We start from the raw sequence: 25215 nt of genomic DNA, 5'->3' as shown, positions 1-25215 counted from the left end.
TGCCAACCATTTTTATAGCCTGTATTGGGTACTTTTTTTCATGATAGTAGCACTAGTGAGGTCACCATGCAGCTTGGGATTTACTTGGGTTGGATGGTTTGACAGGATCCATTGGGTCTGACGACTGCATTGTGCTCCGGTATCTGCTTTGGTCTGGTTTCAATGGCTGGATACCGTTCCTAATGCCAATCACTTTACAGGTATTTTTTATGTCGTATCAACACTAGTGAGATCACCATGCAATTTGCAAGATTAATATTTCCTGCAGCTGAGTGAAGTTACTGTAGAGAGGGAGGTGGTTTCATGCTTGGAGATTAGGAGTTAAACTATGAGAGTAGGGGATCAGGACAGAACATGTTTCTTACTGTGGAGGGGCTATATGGCTAGTCACATGATGCAAGAGAAGAAAGAGATAAAACTGGTGATAATGAGGTGTCAGTATGACCCCCTCTAGGCACAAGGTATGTAGAAATTAGTGTGGACAGGATGGGCAGTGAGGACGGACAGGGTTTGTGAGAGTGTATGGAAGAGTGAGCAATGATTAGAGATGAGGAATATCATGAACGAAGGGCAAGTATTGAGGAATGATAAGTAGGGAAGAGTAGGTGAAAACTATACTGAGTGGGTAGGGTTGAAGGAGGGATGTAACGTATATAGTCTGTGGTGGATAAGTGGTTGGGGTGACCAATGATACATATGAGTTGTGTGTGTAGAGAGAAAGAGGATGAGTATTGGGGAGAGGCAGGCATAATGCATGGGAAGAGTGAGAGATGTACTGTGGAGGGGAATGAGAAATAATTTGGTAGCTCAGTGTGAGGGGAAGTGATCAATGTAAAAAGTTGGTGGTGAGGAAAGTATTATGAATGAAGGATGGATACCAAGTGAAATGGTTCTGGATTTTATATAATAAATACACACATATTTTAAGATATGCATATAAATATTTGTGCATGCAGGAACTCTCTCTCTCTCTTTCTCACACACACTCTCTGTCTGTCTGTCTGTCTGTCTGTCTGTCTGTCTGTCTGTCTGTCATTCATTCATTCATTCATTCATTCATTCATTCATTTTGTGTGTATTCTTAGCAGTGTGTGAAGCCCATTCCTTCCATTTTACTTTTCCTTGATTTTTCCATCACTCTTACAGTTTGCTTTTACCAACTGCCACAGACTCATAGGTATATAAGAAATGTCATTATAGCTTACCTATCTCAGGTGATACAAATATCCCCCTCAACGCCATCATCATCTTCAATGATAGATCCTTTCTGCAATTTCATTTATCTTCTATCTGGCTCACACTCATTCACTTTTTGCTACTAGTAACAGTGAATAATATTCTCCTGTTATTAAGTATAGAATTCATATATTTCACAGAAGCATAATCTCCCCACCCCACCCCCACACCTCATGCTTTGTGGCTTAGGAATGATTAAATTTGATACAGGTAATCAGAGGAATTTATGATTTCAAAGCTTGCATTAGCTATTTTTATCAGGTGGTTTGGCTTAGAAATACCTCTACAAACACTGTATATAGACTGAATTATTCAATTTGATGAAGGTAGCTATGGGCTCCCTTTTGTAATGTCCAAAATGACTATGTTCACTTCTACTGATCACTCAGTCTCATCTGAAATATTTATATTCAACCAGATAGATGAAGATAATGTGTTTCCCTTTACAGCTATGAAGCAATGAGAGAGAGATTGTGTTTGATTTTTAGGCTCACTTAGCCAGCATTATTTTCTCTCTGCTACTGTACAGTATGCATATTTATTAAATTAACTGTATATTTCCTCTGTTTTATGACTGTGTATATAATGTGACAGATGAATATAAAAAGAAAGAGAATGAAAAGCATGAACAAAATGATTTAAGTATGCTAATAAATATATTAAAGTTCATGTAATGAACCTCATTTCACTTGCATTTTGTGATATACTGCAAATAGCTCTTTTTTATTTGGCATGTAAAAGGGTTTGATATGTAAAACATGATCTCTTTCCATTTTCTCTTTCACTCCTAAATCCATATGTAATTCATTCCTTTCTTTTAAATGAAATATAGTCAGATATTGATATTGATAATAAATTATATATATATATATATATATATGCATTGACTGATGAGGAAATTGTGAGATGTGACATGACATTAAAAGTTACGTCAATACACGTGTGTTGTGTTAGACAGTGGATGTCAACTTACTGATTTGTTATTCAGTGACCAACACAATATCCTAATTGTTCTGTGGTTATAGGTGCAGGCATGGTTGTGTGGCTAAGAAGTTTGCTTTCCAACCATGTGGTTTCAGGTTCAGTCCCACTGTGTGGTACCTTGAGCAAGTGTCTTAAGCCAGTGTCTTCATCTTTTATATCTTCAGAGTTAACCAAAGCCTTGTGGCAGATTTGGTGAACAGAAACCAAAGGAAGCTATATACACACATACATACATACATACATACATACATATATATATATATATATATATATATATATATATATATATATATATATATATATATATATATATTTATGCACACACACCCATGCATGCATGTAGATATATATTATATATATATATATATATATAAAAATCTTCACACCCTATATATATACACACATACATACATATATTCAGTGCTGACGAGTTGGGGGTCCAACCTATATCAGCATGGAAAACAGATGTTAAATGATAATATATATATGTGTGTTTTCATCTGGACATTGTGTGACAGTTGTAAATGAGTGTCACTATCATATAAGCAATGTCATTCACTTCCAATATTCTGCAAAAACATGTCTAGTCATGTTACCTTACTTGGATACAGGTAAGAGTTGATAACAAGAAGGGCAACTGGCCATAGAAAATCTGCTTCAGTAAACTCCTCTAGTATGAATTACAAGATATGTGCTACAAGCTTGTTTATCAATTGCATATTATCCTATCTGTGCTTGTGCACACACACACACTCTCTCTCTCTCTCTTTCCGTGTCACCCTCTCTGTTGCAGTGATAACCATGTTAAGTAGATTCAATGTGTTCAGTTATATTTCCACCTCTGCAAATATTACACTGCATTGTACCAACCTAAAGGAAGGTATACTTTGAGACTTATAAATGCATAATGAACTGCATCTGCAGTGCACTTCACTACTGCCATTCACATGGGAAAATAGTGATAATATATAAATAAACCAGATTTTAATTTGAAAAGGGGGGGGGGGAAATAAATAAAAGACAAATTAATAAAAGCTACAACAAACTTGACAAGTTGAAACTTCCGAAAACAAAACAAAAAAGATTACCCCTCACATGCAAATACCTGCACCCAATTAATGTTGTTGGCACTCCGTCGCTTACGACGTCAAGGGTTCCAGTTGATGCGATCAACAGAACAGCCTGCTTGTGAAATCAACGTGCAAGTGGCTGAGCACTCCACAGACACGTGTACCCTTAACGTAGTTCTCAGGGATATTCAGCGTGACACAGTGTGACAAGGCTGACCCTTTGAATTACAGGCACAACAGAAACAGGAAGTAAGAGTGAGAGAAAGTTGTGGTGAAAGAGTACAGCAGGGTTCGCCACCATCCCCTGCCGGAGCCTTGTGGATCTTTAGGTGTTTTCGCTCAATAAACACTAACAACGCCCGGTCTGGGAATCGAAACCGTGATCCTATGACCGTGAGTCCGCTGCCCTAACCATTGGGCCATTGTGCCTCCACCAGCTTTAATAATGACAAAAGTAAAAACAGTGAGCTGGCAGAAATGTTAGCAAGCCAGGCAAAATGCTTAGTGGCAATTTTGCTTGTCTTTGCATTCTAGGTTCAAATTCCACTGAGGTCGGCTTTGCTTTTCCTCCTTTTGGGGTTGATAAAATAAGTACCAGTTTTAACACTGTGGTCGATGTAATCAACTTACCCCCCCCCCTCTCCAAAATTACTGGCCTTGTGCTAAAACTTAAAACCAATAAGGACAAAAGTAGTGCATTCCAACAAAAATATAGCAGAAGGGTTAATCAGTTCCATACGTAATGACGGAAGTTATTAAGTAATTAGCAAAGTATTGTATCATTCGCTCATCACGTCATTTCCTTACTCTTTATTCCATTCCGGTAGCTGAGTACTATAGTTATCTTCCACTCTCTTTTCCTCTTCAAGGATATAAGTAATTAATGCACTCAAAGTGAAATTCTATTAGATTGTGTGTATGGAAAGGATTCTTTCTATTATCTGCAGACATGTTTTGATATGTATACCTCATCAGCATAGCTTCAAGGATGATTATTATATTGAGATCTTTATTGTATATTTAAATCAAAGTTATTTTCTTCTAATTTGTGTATAGTTGACTTTAAAATGGATATTAAGAAATTGATTAAATGAAATGCAGCAAATACATAAATAGACATGTTTATTTGTTAGTTCTGCAAGCTGAACCTGTTCAACTCAACTAATTTTCTTTTTCTCATCCCATTGTCTTTTCTTCTTCGGGGATACAAGGATATCTTACTATCAGAAAGGAGTGGGGGTGGGGAGGGTAAGAAAATGAATTGGTGAATAAACAAGATAACAACATTTATATAATTAAATAATGGGGAAGAAATGAACTTCATTCTGAATCATGAACAAGATGATGTACAAATTTGTACATCATTGTTGTTGACTATTACTATGATCAATCTTTGGCTGTTGGCTGTTGTTTTGAAATGGTACCTGGCCATGTGGCAGACAGAATACTCCTATTACATGTCAGTTACTGGATTGTAGGTAACCAAGTACAACATCAACTACCTAAAATATTATTTCTTTAAACACACACACGCAAAAAAAAAACTCATTTAATTCAAAAAATTAGATCAAGAAAACACTTCTCTTTCATAGTCTTTAGAAAACTGACCAATAGCTGTCTTTGAATTGAAGGAATTCTATCTTAGAATCTCCCCCCCCCCCCCCCACTGCTTTAATGTCTAATCAGATGGAATTTTGCTGAGGCAGATTTTCTGTAGCCAAATGTTGTTCCTGTCACTGACTCCTATGTTTCCAAGTAAGGTAATATTTCCCCATGACAATATATGTTTTTGAGGGAAATAGGGAATGGATGACACCACTTCTATGAGGGTGACACTTGTTAACAACTATTGTGCAATGTCAACACTAGGTGACATAAACACACACACCCATGGATGCACACACACACACACACACACACATGCACTTGCATGCATGCATGCACACACGCACATACACAATGGGATTCTTTTAGTTTCTGTCTACCAAGTCCATTGGCAAGGTTTTGGTCAACTTGGAGCTATAGCAGACGACACTTAAGTACCACTGATTGGGACCGAAGCTGAAACCATGTGGTTGGGCAGCAAGTTTCTTAACCACACTGCCATATCTGCACTTTATGCCATGTCTACATTTCTTCTAGTTTGTAGCATACAAAACGGTCACAAAGTAAAAGCTGTTTTAAATGGCTGTTGTGACAATGTAACGATTGCTTTTATATATTAAGATTACTCACCTACCACCCACTTTTAATATTACTTCTTAATGAAAGTGTCTATCAGATACTAGATCTGTTTTATCAACATATGCTTCTTTGAAATTCATAGCTCTGTATATGTTCATTTGTATATTTGTATTGGTTTGTTCTTTATTTAATTGCCTTCATTAAATAAAGGAATCAACATCATCATTCTAATTTAAGATGGTGAGCTGGCAAAATTGTCAGCAAGCTGGGCGAAATGCTTCCTGGCATTTCATCTGTCCTTTAGGTTCTGAAATCAAATTCTGCTGGGGTTGGCTTTGCCTTTTATCCTTTCAGGGTCAATAAAATAAGGACCAGTTGAGCACTGGGGTTGATTTGATTGACTTTTCCCACCCTCCAAAGTTTCAGGCCTTGTGCCTATAGCAGAAAGGATTATTATTATTATTATTATTATTATTATTATTATTATTATTATTATTATCATTATTATTATTATTATTTTGGCATTGAGATGGCAGAATTGTTAGCATACCAGACAAAATGTTTAGTGGCATGTTGTCCATCTCTACTTTCTGACTGCCTTTCATCTTTTTGGGGTTGATGAAATAAATACTAGTTAAGCACCAGGCTCGATGTAATCAACTAGCCCCTCTCTCCGAATTTCAGGCCTTGTGCCTATAATAGGAAAGATTATTATTATTAAGTTAGTGAGCTGGTAGAATCATTAGTGCGTCGCTTAGTGATATTTCTTCTGTCTTTAGCTTCTCGGTTCAAATATTGCTGAGGTTGATTTTGCCTTTCATCCTTTCAGGATCATTGAAATAAGGACCAGTTGAGCCCTGGGGTCAGTTTAATCAACATACCCACTTCCCTAAAATGATTGACTATTGTTGTTGTTGTTATTATCATTCAAGTAGTGAATGGCAAACATGAATCAAAGATTAGTCAAAAAACCTGTACTGTTTTCATTCTGAGTTCAAATCTTGCCGGGATCAACTTTATTTTATTTTCCAATCTCTTGGCTTGATAGAATAAGTACAATAAAATAGTTACGTGTCTCAAATGACTATATCTGTTTCATGTAGATGTTTAGCTCTGTGTCAATGTAATAAATAGTGGCTTGACAGAATCATCAGAGAATCAGACAAAATGCCTTGCAGTATTTCATTTACATTGAGAGTTCAAGTCCCAAACCAGACAAAATGAAAGTCAAACTTGGAGACATTTGAACACAAAACGTAAAATTGGACAAATTGCTGCTAAGCATTTCATCTGATGTGCTGACAATTTTGCCAGCTTTGTCTTTTATTTTTTTCAGGGATGATAAAAATGATTTACCAGTCAAATATTAGGGTTGATTTAATCTTCCTGATAAATACATAGCCTTGTGTCTATGCTAAAAATTACTATTTATGTTATTATTGCAGGAGGGTAGATAGAAGAATCTACAAAGTGCCTGATGAAATGTAATGCGGTATTTAGTCACAAATTTTGTATTCAGAGATCAAAAGCTACTGATGTTGATTTCATCATTCATCCTGTTATGGTTGATAAAATAAGTACCAGTAATATACTGAAAATTGATTTCAATTTAATTTGTTCTTCTTGCATAAAGAAATTTGTGACTTTGTGCCAGTGTAAGAAATTAATATTACCACCAGCCAGCCAACTCTGTAAAGTGGTTGATGTTAGGAAGGGCATCCAGCCTTGGAAACCATGCCAAAACAGACCTCACCAGGTACCATGTACAAAGTACCCAGTCCACTCTGTAAAGTGGAAGGGCGTTAGGAAAAGCTTGGTGCAGTCTTCTGCCTGGCCAGTTCTGTCAAACCATCCAACCCATGCCAGCATGGAAGACAGATATTAATTGATGATGGTGATGATAATTAATATTATTGTATTTTTTTTTTTTTTGTAGTTATGCATCTATGAAAGAAAATTTTAAAAAGCAACTAAAATACCAGGGTCATCTGTACAGGTCAGTATATTTAACTCATTTACTTTGTATTTTGTTTATTTCATCATCATCATCATCATCATCATCATCGTTTAACGTCCGCTTTCCATGCTAGCATGGGTTGGACGATTTGACTGAGGACTGGTGAAACCGGATGGCAACACCAGGCTCCAGTCTAATTTGGCAGAGTTTCTACAGCTGGATGCCCTTCCTAACGCCAACCACTCAGAGAGTGTAGTGGGTGCTTTTACGTGTCACCCGCACGAAAACGGCCACGCTTGAAATGGTGTCTTTTATGTGCCACCCGCACAAGCCAGTCCAGGGGCACTGGCAACGATCTCGCTCGAAAATCCTACGGGAGCCAGTCAGGCGGTACTGGCAACGGCCACGCTCAAAATGGTGCATCTCATGTGCCACCCGCACAAGAACCAGTCCAGGGGCACTGGCAACGATCTTACTTGGCTTGCCGGGTCTTCTCACGCACAGCACATTTGACTGTAATAAATATCCAGTTTTCTTGATCACAACTTTGTGAAGCAAAAATTTGGTCAACAAAAAGAAAATGTGTGTGTGTTTGTATGTGTGTATGAGTTTACCTTTGTTTGTGTTTGTGTCTAATGATGTAAAGATATACAGCTGTTTCTCTCTTTGTTAAATTACATATTTACATATCTACATTGATACAGTAAGCCAGTTGCTTCTCCTAAATGTATAAGTCAAGGAATGAAACAGCAATGTTTGGTTACATAAGGAGTATCTTTCAGTTGTATTTTTGCTTTATAGATTGAAAGGAATATTTAATATTTTACATTAATGTAAGACAGCGAACCAGCAGAATCGTTTAGCATGCTAGGGTAAATGCTTAGCGGTATTTCATCTGTCTTACATTCTTAGTTCAAATGCTGCCGAGGTTAACTTTACCTTTCATCCTTTCAGGGTTGAAAAAATAAGTACCTGTTGAGCTCTGGAGAGGATGTAATCAATTTGTTCCTCCCTTGAAATTACTGGAGATGGCAATGGTCTGTGATATGTGGAGGGTTGGTACGTTGGAGAAGATTCTGCAAACATGGAATGGCAGAGATAAAAGTGATGATATGTGCCTATATAGATGTGTGTGTGTACATGTTGTATGATGAAGCATGAATGTCTTGAGAGGAAAATTGGGCATAAGAAGCATCAGATGTGGTGTGCAAGAGAGACGAATGTGCTGGTATGGTCATGTGATGCATATGGATGAGAACAACTGTGGAGGAAACCTGTGGAAGAGGTAAACTCAGGAAGAAATGGGACATGGTGAAGCATGATCTTGGAATAGATGATGATTAGTGACTGAGACCTTTGGCGATATGCCGTGCTTGAGAAGACTCATCAAGCTAAGTGAAATCATAGTCATGGCTGTTGTCAGTGTCATGTAAATGGCATCTGTAAAATTGTAGTCATAGCCATTGCTGGTGTCATGTAAATGGCACCCATGCCAGTGGTATGTAAAAAGCACCCATTACACTCTCAGAGTAGTTGGGGTTAGGAAGGGCATCTAGCTGTAGCTGTAGAAACCATGCCAAATCAGACTGGTACCTGGTGCAGTCCACTGTTTTACTAGTTCCAGGCAAATCATCTAACCCATGTGAACATGGAAAACAGACATTAAATGATGATGATGATCATTATCTCATATACAGGAAACACTTGGCATGAAGCTACTTCATGTCTCTCAAATACATTCCTGCTTAGCTGAAGGTTTTTTTTTTTTTGTTTTCCTTTGTCTTGCAAATTGCTTGGTGATCTAACTAGTGCTGGTGTCATGATAAAAAAGCACCCAGTACATGTTGTAAAGTGCTTGGTATTAGGAAGAACATCCAGCCATAGAAACCATGCTAGAGTTGACATTGGGGTTTGACACAATCCTGCCAGTCATTGGATCCTGTCAACTTGTCCAACGAATACCAGCATAGAAAATGGACATTAAATGATAATGAGGTTAATGATGATGTGTATGTATATGTGCACTATATATGTGTATATATACACCCCCACACATGCACATGTTAGAAAAGGAGTTAAATTTATATATATATATATATATTCCGTCCTCAGCCCCCTATTATTTACCATAGTCCTCCAGGCAATCACAGAGGAGTTCAAGACAGGTTGCCCCTGGGAGCTCCTCTATGCTGATGACCTTGCCCTAATTGCGGAGTCACTATCAGAACTAGAGGAGAAGTTTCAGGTGTGGAAGCAAGGTCTAGAATTGAAGGGCCTTAGAGTCAACCTAGCTAAAACCAAAATCCTAATAAGTAGGAAGGTAGATAAAACACAAACCCCTTCAGGTAGATGGCCCTGCTCAGTATGTAGAAAAGGAGTAGGTAGTAACTCTATAAGATGTACCCGGTGCAAGCTATGGACACATAAGAGGTGCAGCAACATCAAAGGCAGGTTAACTAGCAAGTTAGTTTTTGTTTGTGGCAGATGTTCAGGTGCAATAAAGACTGCAAACAAACAGGAAACAACTTCTATCTCATTCCAGGGTGAAAAACTAGAGGTAGTCGATAGCTTCCGCTATCTGGGCGACCAAGTTAGTAGTGGGGGTGGGTGCGCTGAAAGTGTAGCTGCTAGAATAAGAATAGCCTGGGCAAAGTTTAGAGAGCTCTTACCCCTGCTGGCGACAAAGGGACTCTCACTCAGAGTAAAAGGCAGACTGTATGACGCATGCGTACGAACAACCATGCTACATGGCAGTGAAACATGGGCTGTAACTGCTGAGGACATACGTAAGCTCGCAAGGAATGAAGCCAGTATGCTCCGTTGGATGTGTAATGTCAATGTGAATACCCGTCAGAGTGTAAGTATCTTGAGAGAAAAGCTGAACATTAGAAGCATCAGTTGTGGCGTGCAAGAGAGACGATTGCGCTGGTATGGACATGTGGTGAGAATGGAGGAGGATAGCTGCGTGAAAAAGTGCCACACCCTAACAGTTGAGGGAACCCGTGGAAGAGGTAGGCCCAGGAAGACCTGGGCTGAGGTGGTGAGGCAAGACCTTCGTACATTGGGCCTCACCGAGGCGATGACTACGGACCGAGACCTTTGGAAATGGGCTGTGCGTGAGAAGACCCGGCAAGCCAAGTAAGATCGTTGCCAGTGCCCCTGGACTGGTTCTTGTGCGGGTGGCACATGAGATGCACCATTTTGAGCGTGGCCGTTGCCAGTACCGCCTGACTGGCTCCTGTAGGATTTTCGAGCGAGATCGTTGCCAGTGCCCCTGGACTGGCTTGTGCGGGTGGCACATAAAAGACACCATTTCGAGCGTGGCCGTTTTCGTGCGGGTGACACGTAAAAGCACCCACTACACTCTCTGAGTGGTTGGCGTTAGGAAGGGCATCCAGCTGTAGAAACTCTGCCAAATCAGACTGGAGCCTGGTGTTGCCATCCGGTTTCACCAGTCCTCAGTCAAATCGTCCAACCCATGCTAGCATGGAAAGCGGACGTTAAACGATGATGATGATGATGATATATATATATATATATATATGCGCAGCAATATTGCATTGTATTGGTGTTTGCATATTGGACCATCCTACTGCTTCTATTTAATTTCATCCATACCTTATACATTGTTGTTGAGTGTACTTTACTTTATCATATCATGTTGTCATTCATTTAAATATATGTGTATGTGTGTTTATACACACACACTCATACATACATACATGTATACACACACACACACACACACACACACACATATATATATATATATATATACACATGCACACACACATTTTACACTAGCTATATTCTGAGTTCATTGTCTTTTGTATATTATAGCAAATGATGACATATTAATATCCTCCATACAGGGGGCAAAAATACATATAATTGTGATTAATGGTGATTCATTCTATTAGTGAGGGAGACATTTATTTCATAAACAATCAATGCAACTGTATCTTGAATCATCAATGTTGATAGCTTTAAGCAGTAATCTTCTTTCTGACGTCTTGTTGTTCCTGTCTGCTCCGCTTGGTTGTTATTAATACTCTTTTATGATATGTCATGTCAGTGATATTTCTTTTGTTTTGTTGTTTTTTTTTGTTGTTTTGTTTTGTTTTGTTGTAATCATTATCCTCATCATCGTCTTTTCCCTTCTTAATGTGATGATCATCCTTCTCATTACCACGATCGACATCATAAATATCATCACTCCAATAATAATAATAATGATGATAATCATCATCATCATCATCGTTTAATGTCCGCTTTCCATGCTAGCATGGGTTGGATGATTTGACTGAGGACTGGTGAACCAGATGGCTACACCAGGCTCCAATCTGATCTGGCAGATTAACCCATTAAAAGCTTTGGTTACAAATGTAATGAAGTGAAAGTCACAAAATGTGAACAGATAACTTCTCTGGTGGTCTTATGGAACTATAATAAACTCACTGTTCCACCCTCACAAAATTCAAACAATTCCACATTTTAGTTTTGTTAATAATCATAAATTTTTCTCTCTTCTTCAGTGAATTTTCATCAGTAGCTTCGGACATTCCATATTTTTTGACTCCACAGTATTATGATCCTAACAGTAATTCTGATCATCTACATTTAATCATCTGTGTCCATGGTTTGGATGGTAAGTTAATACGTCTTTCATAATCTTTGTTAAGCAGTCTTCGGTAATCAACTGTAATGTGATTTAAAGATTTTTTCCCCTCTAAATTTCACTAGTTTTTTTAACCATCTTATTGCTTTATTGGTGATTTATCAATCTAGACTTAGATAAGTCATAGATAAAATGATAATTGGATGAAATGCTAGCTAAATATTATATTAAACATGTTTTCTATAATTCATTGAATTGTTGCAGTGACACCAACAACTGAATAATCTACCCTAGGTACATGCTGTATATTGTAATCCAGGAACGATTTGAACATCATACAATGGGATTCGAAAGCAGTTGTTAGTTGTAGTCTTCTCTTGTCTAAAATAGCAATTGTTAGTTGTCTTGGTCATAAAACATCAGTAACATGATCTCAACCTGATCCTTCATTTTGTGGTCCTCCATCATATTATTTTTTCCTCTAGGCACAAGGCCAGAAATTTTGGGGCGGGAGTCAGTCGATTAGATTGACCCCAGTATACAACTAGTACTTAATTTACCGACCCTGAAAGGATGAAAGGCAAAGTTGACCTTGGCAGAATTTGAACTCAGAGTGTAAAGACAGACAAAATATCACAAAGCATTTTGCCTGGCATGCTAACGTTTCTGCTAGCTCACCACCTGGCCCATATTAACTGGGAAAAATGTGATTCTAAATCCAGTCAATAGAGCATATAGGATATTTTCTAGAATATGAACATGTTCTGGAAGAACATATCAAACTACATTTTAAAAGCTGATTTGTTCACAATAAAATGGATTCTGTCAAATTGTTGATTTATGCAATGTACTCAGCTGTATTAGGGTTTAACCATTTAGGTTTATTAAAATAAGCTTCCATAAGGTACTAATATTGATTTAATTGATTCTGTTCCTTTGGTCATAAGAAATCTTTATCATTTACATAGCAATAGTAGCATTAAAATTTAAAGTTGCCATTCTTTTACCAGGAAATAATACGAAACTATCAAAATTGCAATGACATTATGACAGAGTATAATTTTTCTGATATTTAGGTAACAGTTCTGATTTACGATTGGTTCGTACATATATTGAAATGGCTTTACCTGGACATCGGATAGAATTTGTTATGTCTGAGCGCAATCAAGTAAGACTCTTTTTGTTTTATATCAGTTCCTTCATTTAGCATATAATTACATAAATATGGCTGTGTGATAATAACTTTGTTTACCAACCACATGCTTCTGGGTTCAGTTCCACTGTATGGCACCTGGGAAGTGTCTTCTACTACAGTCCTGTGTTGAACAAAGCTTTGTGAGTGGAATTGGTTAACAGAAACTGAAAGGAGCCTGCCATGGATGTATGTATGATTGTAACTCTCATGTAAGGAGTGATATTCATTTCCAATATTCTGTGAAAACATGTTTGGCCATAGGTAAATATTACCTTGCTTGGAAACAGGTATGGTTTGGTAACAGGAAGAGCATCTGGTCATAGAAAATCTGCCTCAGTAAACTCTGTCTGACCCATGCAAGCATGGAAAAGTGAACATTAAATGATGATGATGATTTGTATAACTGACAAAAGTGTTATCATGTAAAAAACAGCATTTTTTTGATGAGACACTGTATCAAAATGAAGAGTTTTTTTTTTTTTTTCTGGTCACAAAATCTTGAATGAAAATATATAATCTGGTTTATCACATTTGTTTTGCTACTCTGAAAATATGTCTATCAGGGCTAAACGCCATTACTAATAGCAGCTTAGACAATGAAAGACATACATATAATGTAGTTGGCACATGGCTCAGTGGCTAGAGCGTCGGACTCACAATCGTGAGGTAGTGAGTTCAATACCCAGACTGGGCTGTGTATTGTGTTCTTGAGCAAGACACTTTATTTCACATTGCTTCAGTTCATTCAGCTGTAGAAATGAGTTGCAACGTCACTGGTGCCAAGCTGTATCGGCGTTTGCCTTTCCCTTGGATAACATCAGTGGCATGGAGAGGGGGGGGGCTGGTCTACATGGGTGACTGCTGGTCTTCCGTAAGCAACCTTGCCTGGACTTGTGCTTCAGAGGGTAACTTTCTAGATGCTGTCTCGTGGTCATTCATGACTGAAGGGGGTCTTTATCCTTTAGACTAGACACATGATATATAATTAATAAAATGGTCTGGGAATGTCTGGATTACTTGTGATCATAGGTCTGCTTAACCAGCTTTGACCTTGGGCTAAACAACAACACTATTTTGGAAACAAGCATAGCTGATGACTGCAGTCTTCTGCAACTTACATACTTCTAGTTAACACATTCAATGCCCCACACACAAATATCCATACATAAGGAACCTTGTGCTGGTGCCATGTAAAAGGCACTGGTGATGGTGCCATGTAAAAAAAAAACATTCAGTACACTTTGTGAAATGGTTGGCACTAGGACGGGCATCCAGCTATAGAAATCAAACCAAAACAGACTATGGAACCTGCTGCACTCCTTGGTCTTACCAGTTCCTGTTAAGCTACCCAGCCCATGCCAGCATGGAAAACAGACATTAAATGATGATGATGATGATGATGATACATGTTCCTCATCTCCAACATATTGATAAAAAGTGATGACTACTTCGATTTTATTTACTATGAATTGATACTGGCAGCTATTTCTCACTGATATAGACTAAAGCAAAGTATACACAATGTACTAATAGTTGGAACATTTAAATCACTGAGTCCAGGTGGCTACATTTTCTTCTCTCTAATACATGCTTGTGATAAAAATATGTCAATAAAACTAATTTTCTATAAATTCATTATAAATGTAAATAAGGGACAGATACATTTAAATAGCAAAAAGGAAAAAGTGAGAGTCTGATTGAATCTATGACAATTGATTTAGAGCAAGGTGAACTGTTTTATTCAGCCATTTTGTTATAAGAAATTACTGTTTTGATAAAATTACTGTTTTGATAAAATTACTGTTTTTTAATAACAATAAAAGTTTTAAGATCAATTATGTATGTGTGTGCTTGTACATGTGTGCCCAAGTGTATTTGTACATGCAAGCATGTATATATGTTTGTATGTATGCCTGTTAACAGTAATTGTGTCATTTAGCCCTACATTCCAGAATTAAGTGCTAAATTAATAGTTCCAGTAAGATTGCCACTATATAGGATCTTAAGCCGGTGGGAGCTATTACTTTCGAACACCAGGGATTTGCAGGTCTATATTTAAGAGATGAGGAATTATGTACATTATTTACATTTGACGGATATTTGACTTCATTTTCTTTGTTGTTAACACAACGTTTCAGCCGATATATCCTCCAGCCTTCATCAGGTGTTTTGGGGAAATTTTGAACCTGGGTTCTCATTCCTAAGGTATTTTTCAATGTTATTATTATTATTGTTATTATTATTATTATTATTCTGGTCACTGCCTGGAATTGAACTTGAAATCTTGGGTTAGTAGCCCACACTCTTAACCACGTGGTGGTTAAGGCAGGAGGGAATATTGGCCAAAACGTTGATGAAGGCTGGAGGGTATATCAACCGAAACGTTGTGTTAACAACAAACAAGATGAGGACAAATATCCATCAAATGTAAATAATGTAAATAATGTACTAGGGATTTAATAATAAATTTAATGGAAAAGCAAAAAATAAAGTTACTACTTGTTAGACTTTATGTTACAGTTGTTTTTAAAATAGCTTCAGGAGTTTCTTAAGTTTTAATTTGTCTTAATCCATCTCAAACAGACTTTTAAAACATAAATAAATGAATGTTATTTGTTAAGTCTATTATTCTAGTCTTGGCTTCCATATAATGCTATTGTCTATGACTTTTACAGACAGACACATTTGCTGATTTTGAGTTGATGACAACAAGATTAGTGAATGAAATTCTTTGCTATGTCCACATGTATGATTTACGGCCACCATCCAGAATCAGGTAATAATTAAACACTTCTACACAAGTTTCACATCTATTCAGATTTTTTTTTTTTTTCCTTTTGATACATTCTTTAACCCTTTGCTTGTCCAAAGCATTTTCATAAGTTTATCTTAACCTTTTAGCATTCAAATTACTCTATCAAATGTAATGCTTATTTATTAACATTGCTTTGCATTAACCAGGCATTGTATTGTAATTTTAAAATTTCAGTGATATAATTGTTTAGTTTTAGAATAACATTGTGGGGTAATTGTAAGAAGCAGGTAAAATATTTGGGTTGGGTATGATAGATTTAAATGCTTAAAGAATTAGACCTCCCCCCATGTTTATTTTCCGACTTTCTGTTAGCCCTTGTTTTATACATTCTGAGTAATCTAAAGTTCTCTTTTCATAAGTCACAAGTTACTTTGGTGGTTGAAAAAAAAGGGCGGGGGGATATGTATTTCATATATGTCTGAGTGGTTGGCGTTAGGAAGGGCATCCAGCTGTAGAAACTCTGCCAAATTAGATTGGAGCCTGGTGTTGCCATCCGGTTTCACCAGTCCTCAGTCAAATCGTCCAACCCATGCTAGCATGGAAAGCGGACGTTAAACGATGATGATGATGATGATGATGTTCCATGGATACCAGGGTAATATATCCTTTGTGTCACATGTGATACACAGGACAAGCAAAGGGTTAAGAATGTGTATTATGTCTCTGTCAAAACTGTTAATAACCTCAGCGCACTGATATACTGGATTGTACTGAGAGAAGAACCACTTGGCTGAGTGGACCCACTCCAGTCTCTGGTCCACAGGTCTGCTGTCTTCCCCCCATGTTTTCTGTTGCTACTATAATGACCTCTGCTCTTTGGAGCTTGTTGGTCATATACCCCCATCACTCTTGTATTCCCAGCTCACTCATCTCTCCACCTCTCAGCATCCTTGGTGCATCCAGTCACCCTTTCTCACACTAAGCATTACATCCAATCCTTTATACCCAGAACATTAATCTTCTGGAATCTCCTCCTGATTCATGTCTCTCCTTCTTGGGTGGGTGGAGGGTGGGGGTTGACCTATGACAAATGAAGCATTAATGATATCAATTTCCTCAATCTTGGCAGTTCTGTAAGGGTTGTGGTCTCTAGCCCTTCCCCTTCCTCCAGGCTTAGCAAATAAAAAAAGAAAAAAAAACACAAAGCGAGAGAGAAATAGTAATGTTAAACTGTCACAATTAAGAGAATCTTAGTTTAGGAGTCTCTTCACATGCCTTTGTAGTGGGTGTTGGGAGTGAAGTTAAAATATGTACCAGTAATCTGCTAAGGCTTACCCAGTTACGTAATGGCTGATACTCACTCCATGAAGAGTCAAAAGAAGGTTGTATTCAAATAGTCAATGAAAGAAGGGGAGAAGTGCAAAAAATTTGATTGCTTTTTCCTTAGTGTTAACATTCATCTTGTCATTGTCACCTCCACCACCACTGCCACCACCACTAGTCCCTTGTCATTATTCATCCATTATTATATATCTCATTCATGCTGTGTCACTATCATTTTGTCATAAAGCTGTTGTTTTCCATAATCATTTATCACTATCAGTATTATTGTTGCTTCTGTTCTCAGTCTCATTACTATAGTGAGGAGGAAGAGGAGGAGGAGTATGCTCACCTCTCTGAACACCACCACAAATAATAACTGCTAAAAATTGCAGCTAAAATTCCCCCCACCGAAAAACAAAACAAAAAAAGCACAAACATTCTGCCATCTTGAAAAAGGAAACAACACATTAGATATTGTCTCATGTGACCATAAAAAGACATGATGGTCACAACTAGATTACCTTTGATTTGGGTTAACCATATTTGTCATAATGATCTGTGGATTACGTCTAATTAATTGACTACCTGTGTACCATAGGTGTGCATGGTCTGTGGATAACTTTTATGAGAATTATCGTCTAACTGTGAATATGAAATACTATTTTTCAAGTGTATCTACTTGGGCAAACTAGATCAATATCAATGTGATGTTTGTTCTGTGACAGGTGTTTGACTTGGAGCAGTCAGGGGCTCAATCCTTTCTGTTCATTATTTCTCACTATCTCCACCTGCAGCAGAATGTACACCAACAAGAGATGGTTGCTTCCATAGCTTAATTCTATGTTATTGGGTATACCTCATCTTAGGCTCCTCATCCATACTCTTCCATCTATGGGTCCCATCTGTGGGTTAAATAGATTTTCGTAAGGGCAGATTGAGCTCTTTAGCTGCAGTGAAAGTAATCAATGTTGGAAAAGGAGAACTCCAAAATTAATACCCTCTTTCAACGTGCTCTAAAGCCAGCACAGAAGAGTATGGCGGATGAAACTAACATGAAATATGTCCAATAACACTGACAAGTCCTTTAACCCCTTGGGGGTTGTTAGAGCACTGTAGCCATGCAGCGTATCTAGGGCAAGAAAGCTTGACAGAGCCCATCCCTCTCCAGGCTAAACTCATTTTTACAGCTGAGTGGACTGGAGCAATGTGAAATGAAGTGTTTTGCTCAAGAACACAACGGTCCAGGAATTGAAATCACAATCTTATAGTTGTGAGTCCAACACCCTAACCACTAAGCCGTGTGCCTCCACTCAACATAGATTCATACTATGAAAGCAACTATTTCATGCTGGGGCACATTCTGTTGCAGGTAGAGATAATGGGAAATGATGAGCAGAATCGAATGTAGTTGCTAAAGCTGCTAGAAACATTAGCTATACTACATTCTCTTCATACTTATTGTTTCAAGATTAAAAAACAAAGAGGGACACATTAGATAAAGTAGTCCTACTTACACTGTATCTGATGAGATATTCACAGTTGAACCACCTTTGTCAGAGATCTACTCAATCAGACCTCGCTTTGGGCTAAACAACATCAAAGGTCAATCCTCTGTCAAAGTAGAGAATTTTCTACTAAACCAGGACTAAATTGGGACTAAACTGACATCTAAACCATTTATCAAGATATATTATTAAAATGACATTTAAAAAAAGAAAAAAGAAACCCAGCCCAAATGGCTATTGTTGGTAATATATGTGATGTTTCATTGTTTTTTTTAATTTTCTTCATTTCTTTTTTACAGTTTTATTGGTCACTCTTTAGGAAATATCATCATCCGTTCTGCCTTGTCTCGATCTGACATTTCGCATCTTCTTCCCATGATGCACACATTCCTCTCCTTATCTGGCCCACACTTAGGCACCCTGTACAATAGCAGTGGACTGGTCAACATGGGTAAGTGACATTTCAAACAAACTCTAGTTTCATTCTGTCTCAGTCCCAGTGCATAGCATCTTGGGCAAATGTCTTCAACAATAGCCTTGGGTTCAACCAAAGCCTTATCAGTGGATTTGATAGACAAAAACTGAAAGAAGTCCATTGTTTATGTGTGTGTGCATGCGTGTGCACCTCCTTGCTTGACATTGTGCCATAATTGTAAACGAGTGTCACCATTATACAAGTTGGTGTCTTTAGTTTCCAATTTACTGTGAAAATGTCCATTCATGGGAAAATATTACCTTGTTTGTAAACAAATGAGGGTTGGCAACAAGAAGGGCATTCAGCTGTAGAAATTCTGCCTCAATAAATTCTGTCAGACCCATGCAAAAGTGGATGTTAAAATAGTGATGGTGATGATGTATATATATGTGTGTGTGTGTGTGTATATGTATATGTATATATATATATATATATATATATATATATATATATATATATATATATATATATATATATATATATACACACTGTTGTTTAGCCTCAGGAAACATTGTTTCCAGCTGGCTATATGACACAATATCTGTGTCCTTATATATATATATATATATATCTTTTATCTTTTACTTTTTTTCAGTCACTAGACTGGCCATGGTGGGTTGATTCATTTGTAGTCAAATGAATCGACCTTTTTTAAACCTGGTACTTATGCTGTTGGTCTCTTTTGCCAAACCACTAAGTTATGGGGACACAGACACACCAACACCAGTTGTCAAGCAGTGATGGGGGGAACAAACATACTTATATACATACGACAGGCTTCTTTCAGTCTCTGTCTACCAAATTTACTCACAAGGCTTTGGTTGGCCCAAGGCTATAAGTAGAATACACTTGTGCAAGGCGTCACACAATGGGGATGAACCTGAAGTCATGTGGTTGGAAAGTGAGCATCTTACCACATAGCCACACCTGCACGTATGTATATATATATATATATATATAGAGAGAGAGAGAGAGAGAGACGCATACAGACTGTTTAGTTGACATAGACAAATGGTTTAACTTCATTTGTTACAGCACTTGTAACTGTAATCCTTCAGTATGTTTCACAGTCTGGGAAAGAAATGTTTAGGGCAGTGTCCAGAAAATGAGACAAGAGTGGGGATGATAGTAGAAGTAGTGGTATGTTTGTGAATTAAGTATTAGAATCCTAAGCAATTTGGTGGTTATTCTGAAAATGTATGATTAGGCTTTTATTTTGTAGTTTAATTTTCTTGGCATCTATTTGTGATGAAGATTAGGGAAAGTAATTAATATAAACTTTAAGTAAAACCAAATACAGTTTGGTAAAGGAAAGGGACATGGAATTTAATGGATTTAGGTGAATGTGGATATTAGAAGTTTGGATATTTTTGTAAAGGATTTAGGTGATGAGCAATGCCTGGTGTGGTAGCTGAGGCAGAGAGAAACATCATCCATTACTCCAGATTGTATGTTTTGCTCTTTTAGGGGAGAATACTAGCAAGTTCATTTGCAGAAAGTGGTGCATAGTTTAGGTTCAATCAGTAAGCTTGTTGCTTTTTTTGTTTCAAATATCTGCTTATATTGGCTAATATAGTTTTACATTGAAACCTTTAGCTTTATAGTGAGTCAGTGCTTGTGAAATGCAGGGTGAACCCAGGTTTTGTGAAATGCTGTCAGCTACTGACACATGAAATATATGACTCGGAAGAGGACATCTCACATTTTTTATACAATCTTAGCTGTATGGATGATATAGAGCATTCTTCAAGGGATGTTTAATCCGAGAATTTTCTTGAAGTGTGATGTAAAAGTAGAAAATTGTAAATTTTAAGTTATTAATGTATCATTATTGATCATGTTTCTCAATATTTTAGGAATGTGGGTAATACAGAAATGGAAGAAATCTGGGTCGTTATTACAGTTGTCCATGAAGGACCACTCAGATTTGAGACAGTGCTTTCTTTACAAACTCAGCCAGAAATCCGGTAATATTGCTTTAAATTGTTTTAAAATTTGTTGTGTTTGTGTTATTGTTTAATACTGAAGCTTCAAGTAATTTCCTAAATTTGGAGAAAAACAGATGTGTCGTCATCATCATCATCGTCGTTGTTGTTATTGTTGAGTCTTCTTCAAATATGTTTCATTTAAATATTTAAAATTCATGCAGTTGTTTGGTGTATGAAAAATAAAATGACTCATAATCAGTTGATATTAGAAGTTTGGATATTTTTGTAAAGGAATTTGTTAAAATTGGATTTGTTACTTAATCTCTCAAAAACAACAAAAAGAGGAAGATATCAAAAGTGGAATTTGATATTGAATTGATTTATCAAAAACTAAATTAAAACATTTTGGGTATCACAAGGGCCAGTTGGTGAAAGGTCATCAAGTTGGCTGTGGAAACAGCAGAGATTGCCCCAAGTTGGTGCTGTAGATCAGAAGGGGAAGTGCTAACTGGACCCAAACTGGGTATTGATCAACACTGGTTGGGTTGCTTGGGTGTAGTTGTCTGATACTGAAACACCCAAAACACTTAATGACCTGAAGAAACATCACAGATGGTGTGTCTAGGTGCATCAAAGGATGATGTATGGAAAAACTAAATTAAATTTTGCTGCATGTTTTTATAACTTGCTCACTTCCTTTTATTATTGTTTAATAAGACATTTTTTTCACTTAAAAATTGAAGTCATAGAAGACTGAGTTGAATGAGATTTAACTTCAAATTGAAATTCCCACCCTTTGTTTTGATTAGAATTGAATTAAATGAAAGTTTGTACTTTTTGTTTTAAATCCTTTTTTTTTTTTTTTTTTTTTTTTTGCCTTTGATCAAATTTATTAGCAGGCTTAGAATCTTTCAAGAATATATTGCTGGTTGGTTCATCTCAAGATCGCTATGTTCCTTTCCATTCTTCAAGAGTAGAAATTTGCAAAGCTGCACAAAGAGACACATCCACACTTGGTTAGTTCATCTAATTTATTTTTTTATTGGCATTAATTAGTAACAATTGATGATTTAATATTATTGTGCAGAAAGAAGCCTTGATTATGGCTTGTGATAAGTATGTGTGTGTGTGTTTCCAGCATGACTGTAGTCAAATGACTGAAATAAGCAAAAGAATAATCACACTGAGGAAGGACAATATGTAAATATTCAGCTCTTTTGGCATTTAAGTCTTTATTAGTCAAAAGCTTAACTGTAGTTAATTTTCTGGCTGTTGCCCAAGCTTTAAATACTAGTTCATACAAAACTTTTAGAAAGCTGAATGAAAAAAGATGTCCCCTACATGAACATTGATTCATGCTACCAGTATATTTGTTATCTGTATTTTTATACTAGCATGGGTTGGGTATGTATTTGAGGCAGCATTTTATGGCCAGATGCTCTTCCTGTTGCCAACCTTTACCTGTTTTTAAAATAAAAGATTTTTTTTTTATTCCACTAGACATTGAAAGCACAAAGCAGGTATGCTTCATAGTGTCAACAAAGAATGTAAACATCTTATTGCTGTTTTACTCAGATGCTGACAAATGAAGCTTTGAAATATCAGCATTGACTTACATAGGCCCACACAATGCGCTTTTAAGCTGCTCCTATCTACCATTTCCACTCACAAGGCATTAGTTGGTCCAGGGCTATAGTAGAAAGTGCTCTTTGGAACTGGACCTCAAATTACATGATTGTACAATGAACTGTTTAACTGCCCATGACTATACAGTATTGTAAACTATAAAGAGTAGCATAATCAGACCTCAAATTTGTTTCTTAGTTAGAAGATTCCTGTTGGTCACCCTAAAAGTGAGCAGGTTTAAATCCAGGCTTTTGATTTAATATCAGATCTTCAAAAGAAAAACTTGTATACTTGCATATCAATTTAAAGTGTTAAAAGACCTGGCTATATAAATGGTAGCAGAAAATGTGAATTCTGCACTGCAGGGGAAAGACTGAAAAATTCACAGCAGCTAGCAATTTATTTTAAACGCTAATTTTGAGGTATTTGCTAATAGTAAACACATCAGTTTAAATTACACAATTGAGTACAGACAGGTCGAATTTAAAATTTTGTTCATGCAGGTGTGAGAGTAGTGAGTACATAAACGCGAAATTTAAGAATATCTGATTCTCTTTCATCTTTTCTGAAAATTTACTAACGTAGTATAATAATCATATTTGTTAAGAAGTCAATTGGTTTATATATCAAGGGACATAACTCTGTTGGCATATTTATCAATTATTTATTTTGAGAAAAGGAATCCCCTCCCCACCGTGTTTGTGTGTATCTTAATTTTGCGGTGTGTTTATATGCGTATTATTAGGAGAGACACTCCTACTTTTTGAAGTATATGAACACTTAACTGAAATGTTTTTTGAGAAATATTAATTTTTTTTTTTTTTACAGTTTCAGAAAATTTCAGTTAAGTTTATATATATCCAATAAGATAACAAACATGTCCTTAATCATACACATGCAAACAATGTATTCTAATATTGTCATTATATTTCAAATTAAGATTCACAATAACATTTAACACTCTGTCATCCATACATCTGATTGTCTATGTAACCTTCTAAATATGGCATATCCTGCATTTCACCTCAGTCATAGGCAACAAAGGATGAAAATCAGAGTAGATTAACTTTTCAGATGATAAATATGTCTATCCACTCTACTCCAAAATATATTTACATATACCACTCCTACATTATAATGTATGGGTGCGTGTGCATCATCATCATCATCATTTAACGTCTGTTGTCCATTGTGACTTAAGTTGGACAGTTTGACCATAGCTGGCAAGCTGCACCAGGCTCCAGTCAGATTTGGTATGGTTTCTACAACTGGATGCCAACCACTTTACAGAGTGTGCTGGGTGCCATTATGTGGCAATGCACATAGTATATATATATTCTTTTACTTATGTAATAATTAATCAAGATGAATTAAATAGATACTCTTTTACTTGTTTCAGTCACTTGACTGCGGCCATGCTGGAGCACCGCCTTTAGTCGAGGAAATCGACCCCAGGACTTATTCTTTGTAAGCCTAGTACTTATTCTATCGGTCTCTTTTTGCCGAACCGCTAAGTTACGGGGACGTAAACACACCAGCATCGGTTGTCAAGCGATGGTGGGGGGACAAACACAGACACACAAACATATATATATATACATATATACGACGGGCTTCTTTCAGTTTGCGTCTACCAACTCCACTCACAAGGCTTTGGTCGGCCCGAGGCTATAGTAGAAGACACTTGCCCAAAGTGCCACGCAGGAATTTATTAACCATGTCACTCCTTAATGTACTACAACTGTTTTTATTTCGAACAATGTTGTAATCTGTCTTAAAATATGTTTTGATAGGATCAAATGTCATCCTTGGTGCCTTTTATCTACTGGTATACAAACCTGTTTTGCTAGTACCAGCCTTGATGAGCCAGGTGGCTAAGTTTAATGACATCTTTAGAATAGAAATTCTTTTTAACTATTCATTATTAAAGTCATCCACCTTCCTGATTAACAGTTTGTAGTCCTACCCAATTAATGTTTCTTAAATGTTGGTACTTCTGGTTAGAAACTTCATTTATTGATGATCTGTTGATTAATCAACATGTCACTGCTCGCTTGTTTATTTGGTAAGCTTGATTAGTTGTGAGTTGCGTAATGTAGTATATAATCATATTCATGTTGTGCATACAACATACCTGATTGTATCATTCTTACACTACAATAAATACTCTTAATGAAACAATTGTAGTTGTACCAAATAACCCATTTGTCTGTTTTAATTATGTTTTTACATCAAGCTTAAGGTTCCATTCAACTTGATATGCTTTGATCCTTCATGGACCCCCTTTAATCAAATCTATATTTATATGTATACAATGTTCAAAATTGTACAAAAAAACAAAAGACAGAGACAAGTGAGG

At 36.8% G+C, this 25215-nt stretch overlaps 1 protein-coding gene across 50 annotated transcripts in view; it reads left to right on the top strand.

Annotated features, from left to right (window-relative positions):
• Positions 1-25215, top strand: part of LOC106874649 (protein FAM135A) — a 293022-nt gene that overhangs the window by 265994 nt on the left and 1813 nt on the right. For 28 of the 50 annotated variants that reach the window (XM_089355425.1, XM_089355405.1, XM_089355400.1 and 25 more), the window contains 7 exons: positions 7411-7470; positions 11967-12079; positions 13126-13217; positions 15920-16020; positions 19127-19278; positions 21159-21269; positions 22127-22246. In XM_089355425.1, the coding sequence (XP_089211551.1) occupies positions 7411-7470; positions 11967-12079; positions 13126-13217; positions 15920-16020; positions 19127-19278; positions 21159-21269; positions 22127-22246 (749 nt within the window). The remainder of the gene's footprint in view (positions 1-7410; positions 7471-11966; positions 12080-13125; positions 13218-15919; positions 16021-19126; positions 19279-21158; positions 21270-22126; positions 22247-25215) is intronic. The other 22 variants (XM_089355406.1, XM_089355401.1, XM_089355398.1 and 19 more) reach the window with 1 other exon arrangement.

The sequence above is a fragment of the Octopus bimaculoides genome, chromosome 7 (genome assembly GCF_046866305.1).
Source record: "Octopus bimaculoides isolate indiv1 chromosome 7, ASM4686630v1, whole genome shotgun sequence".
NCBI lineage: Eukaryota > Metazoa > Mollusca > Cephalopoda > Octopoda > Octopodidae > Octopus > Octopus bimaculoides.
The sequence above is the reverse complement of the archived record's forward strand: the minus strand, read 5'-3'. Positions and strand labels throughout refer to the sequence as shown.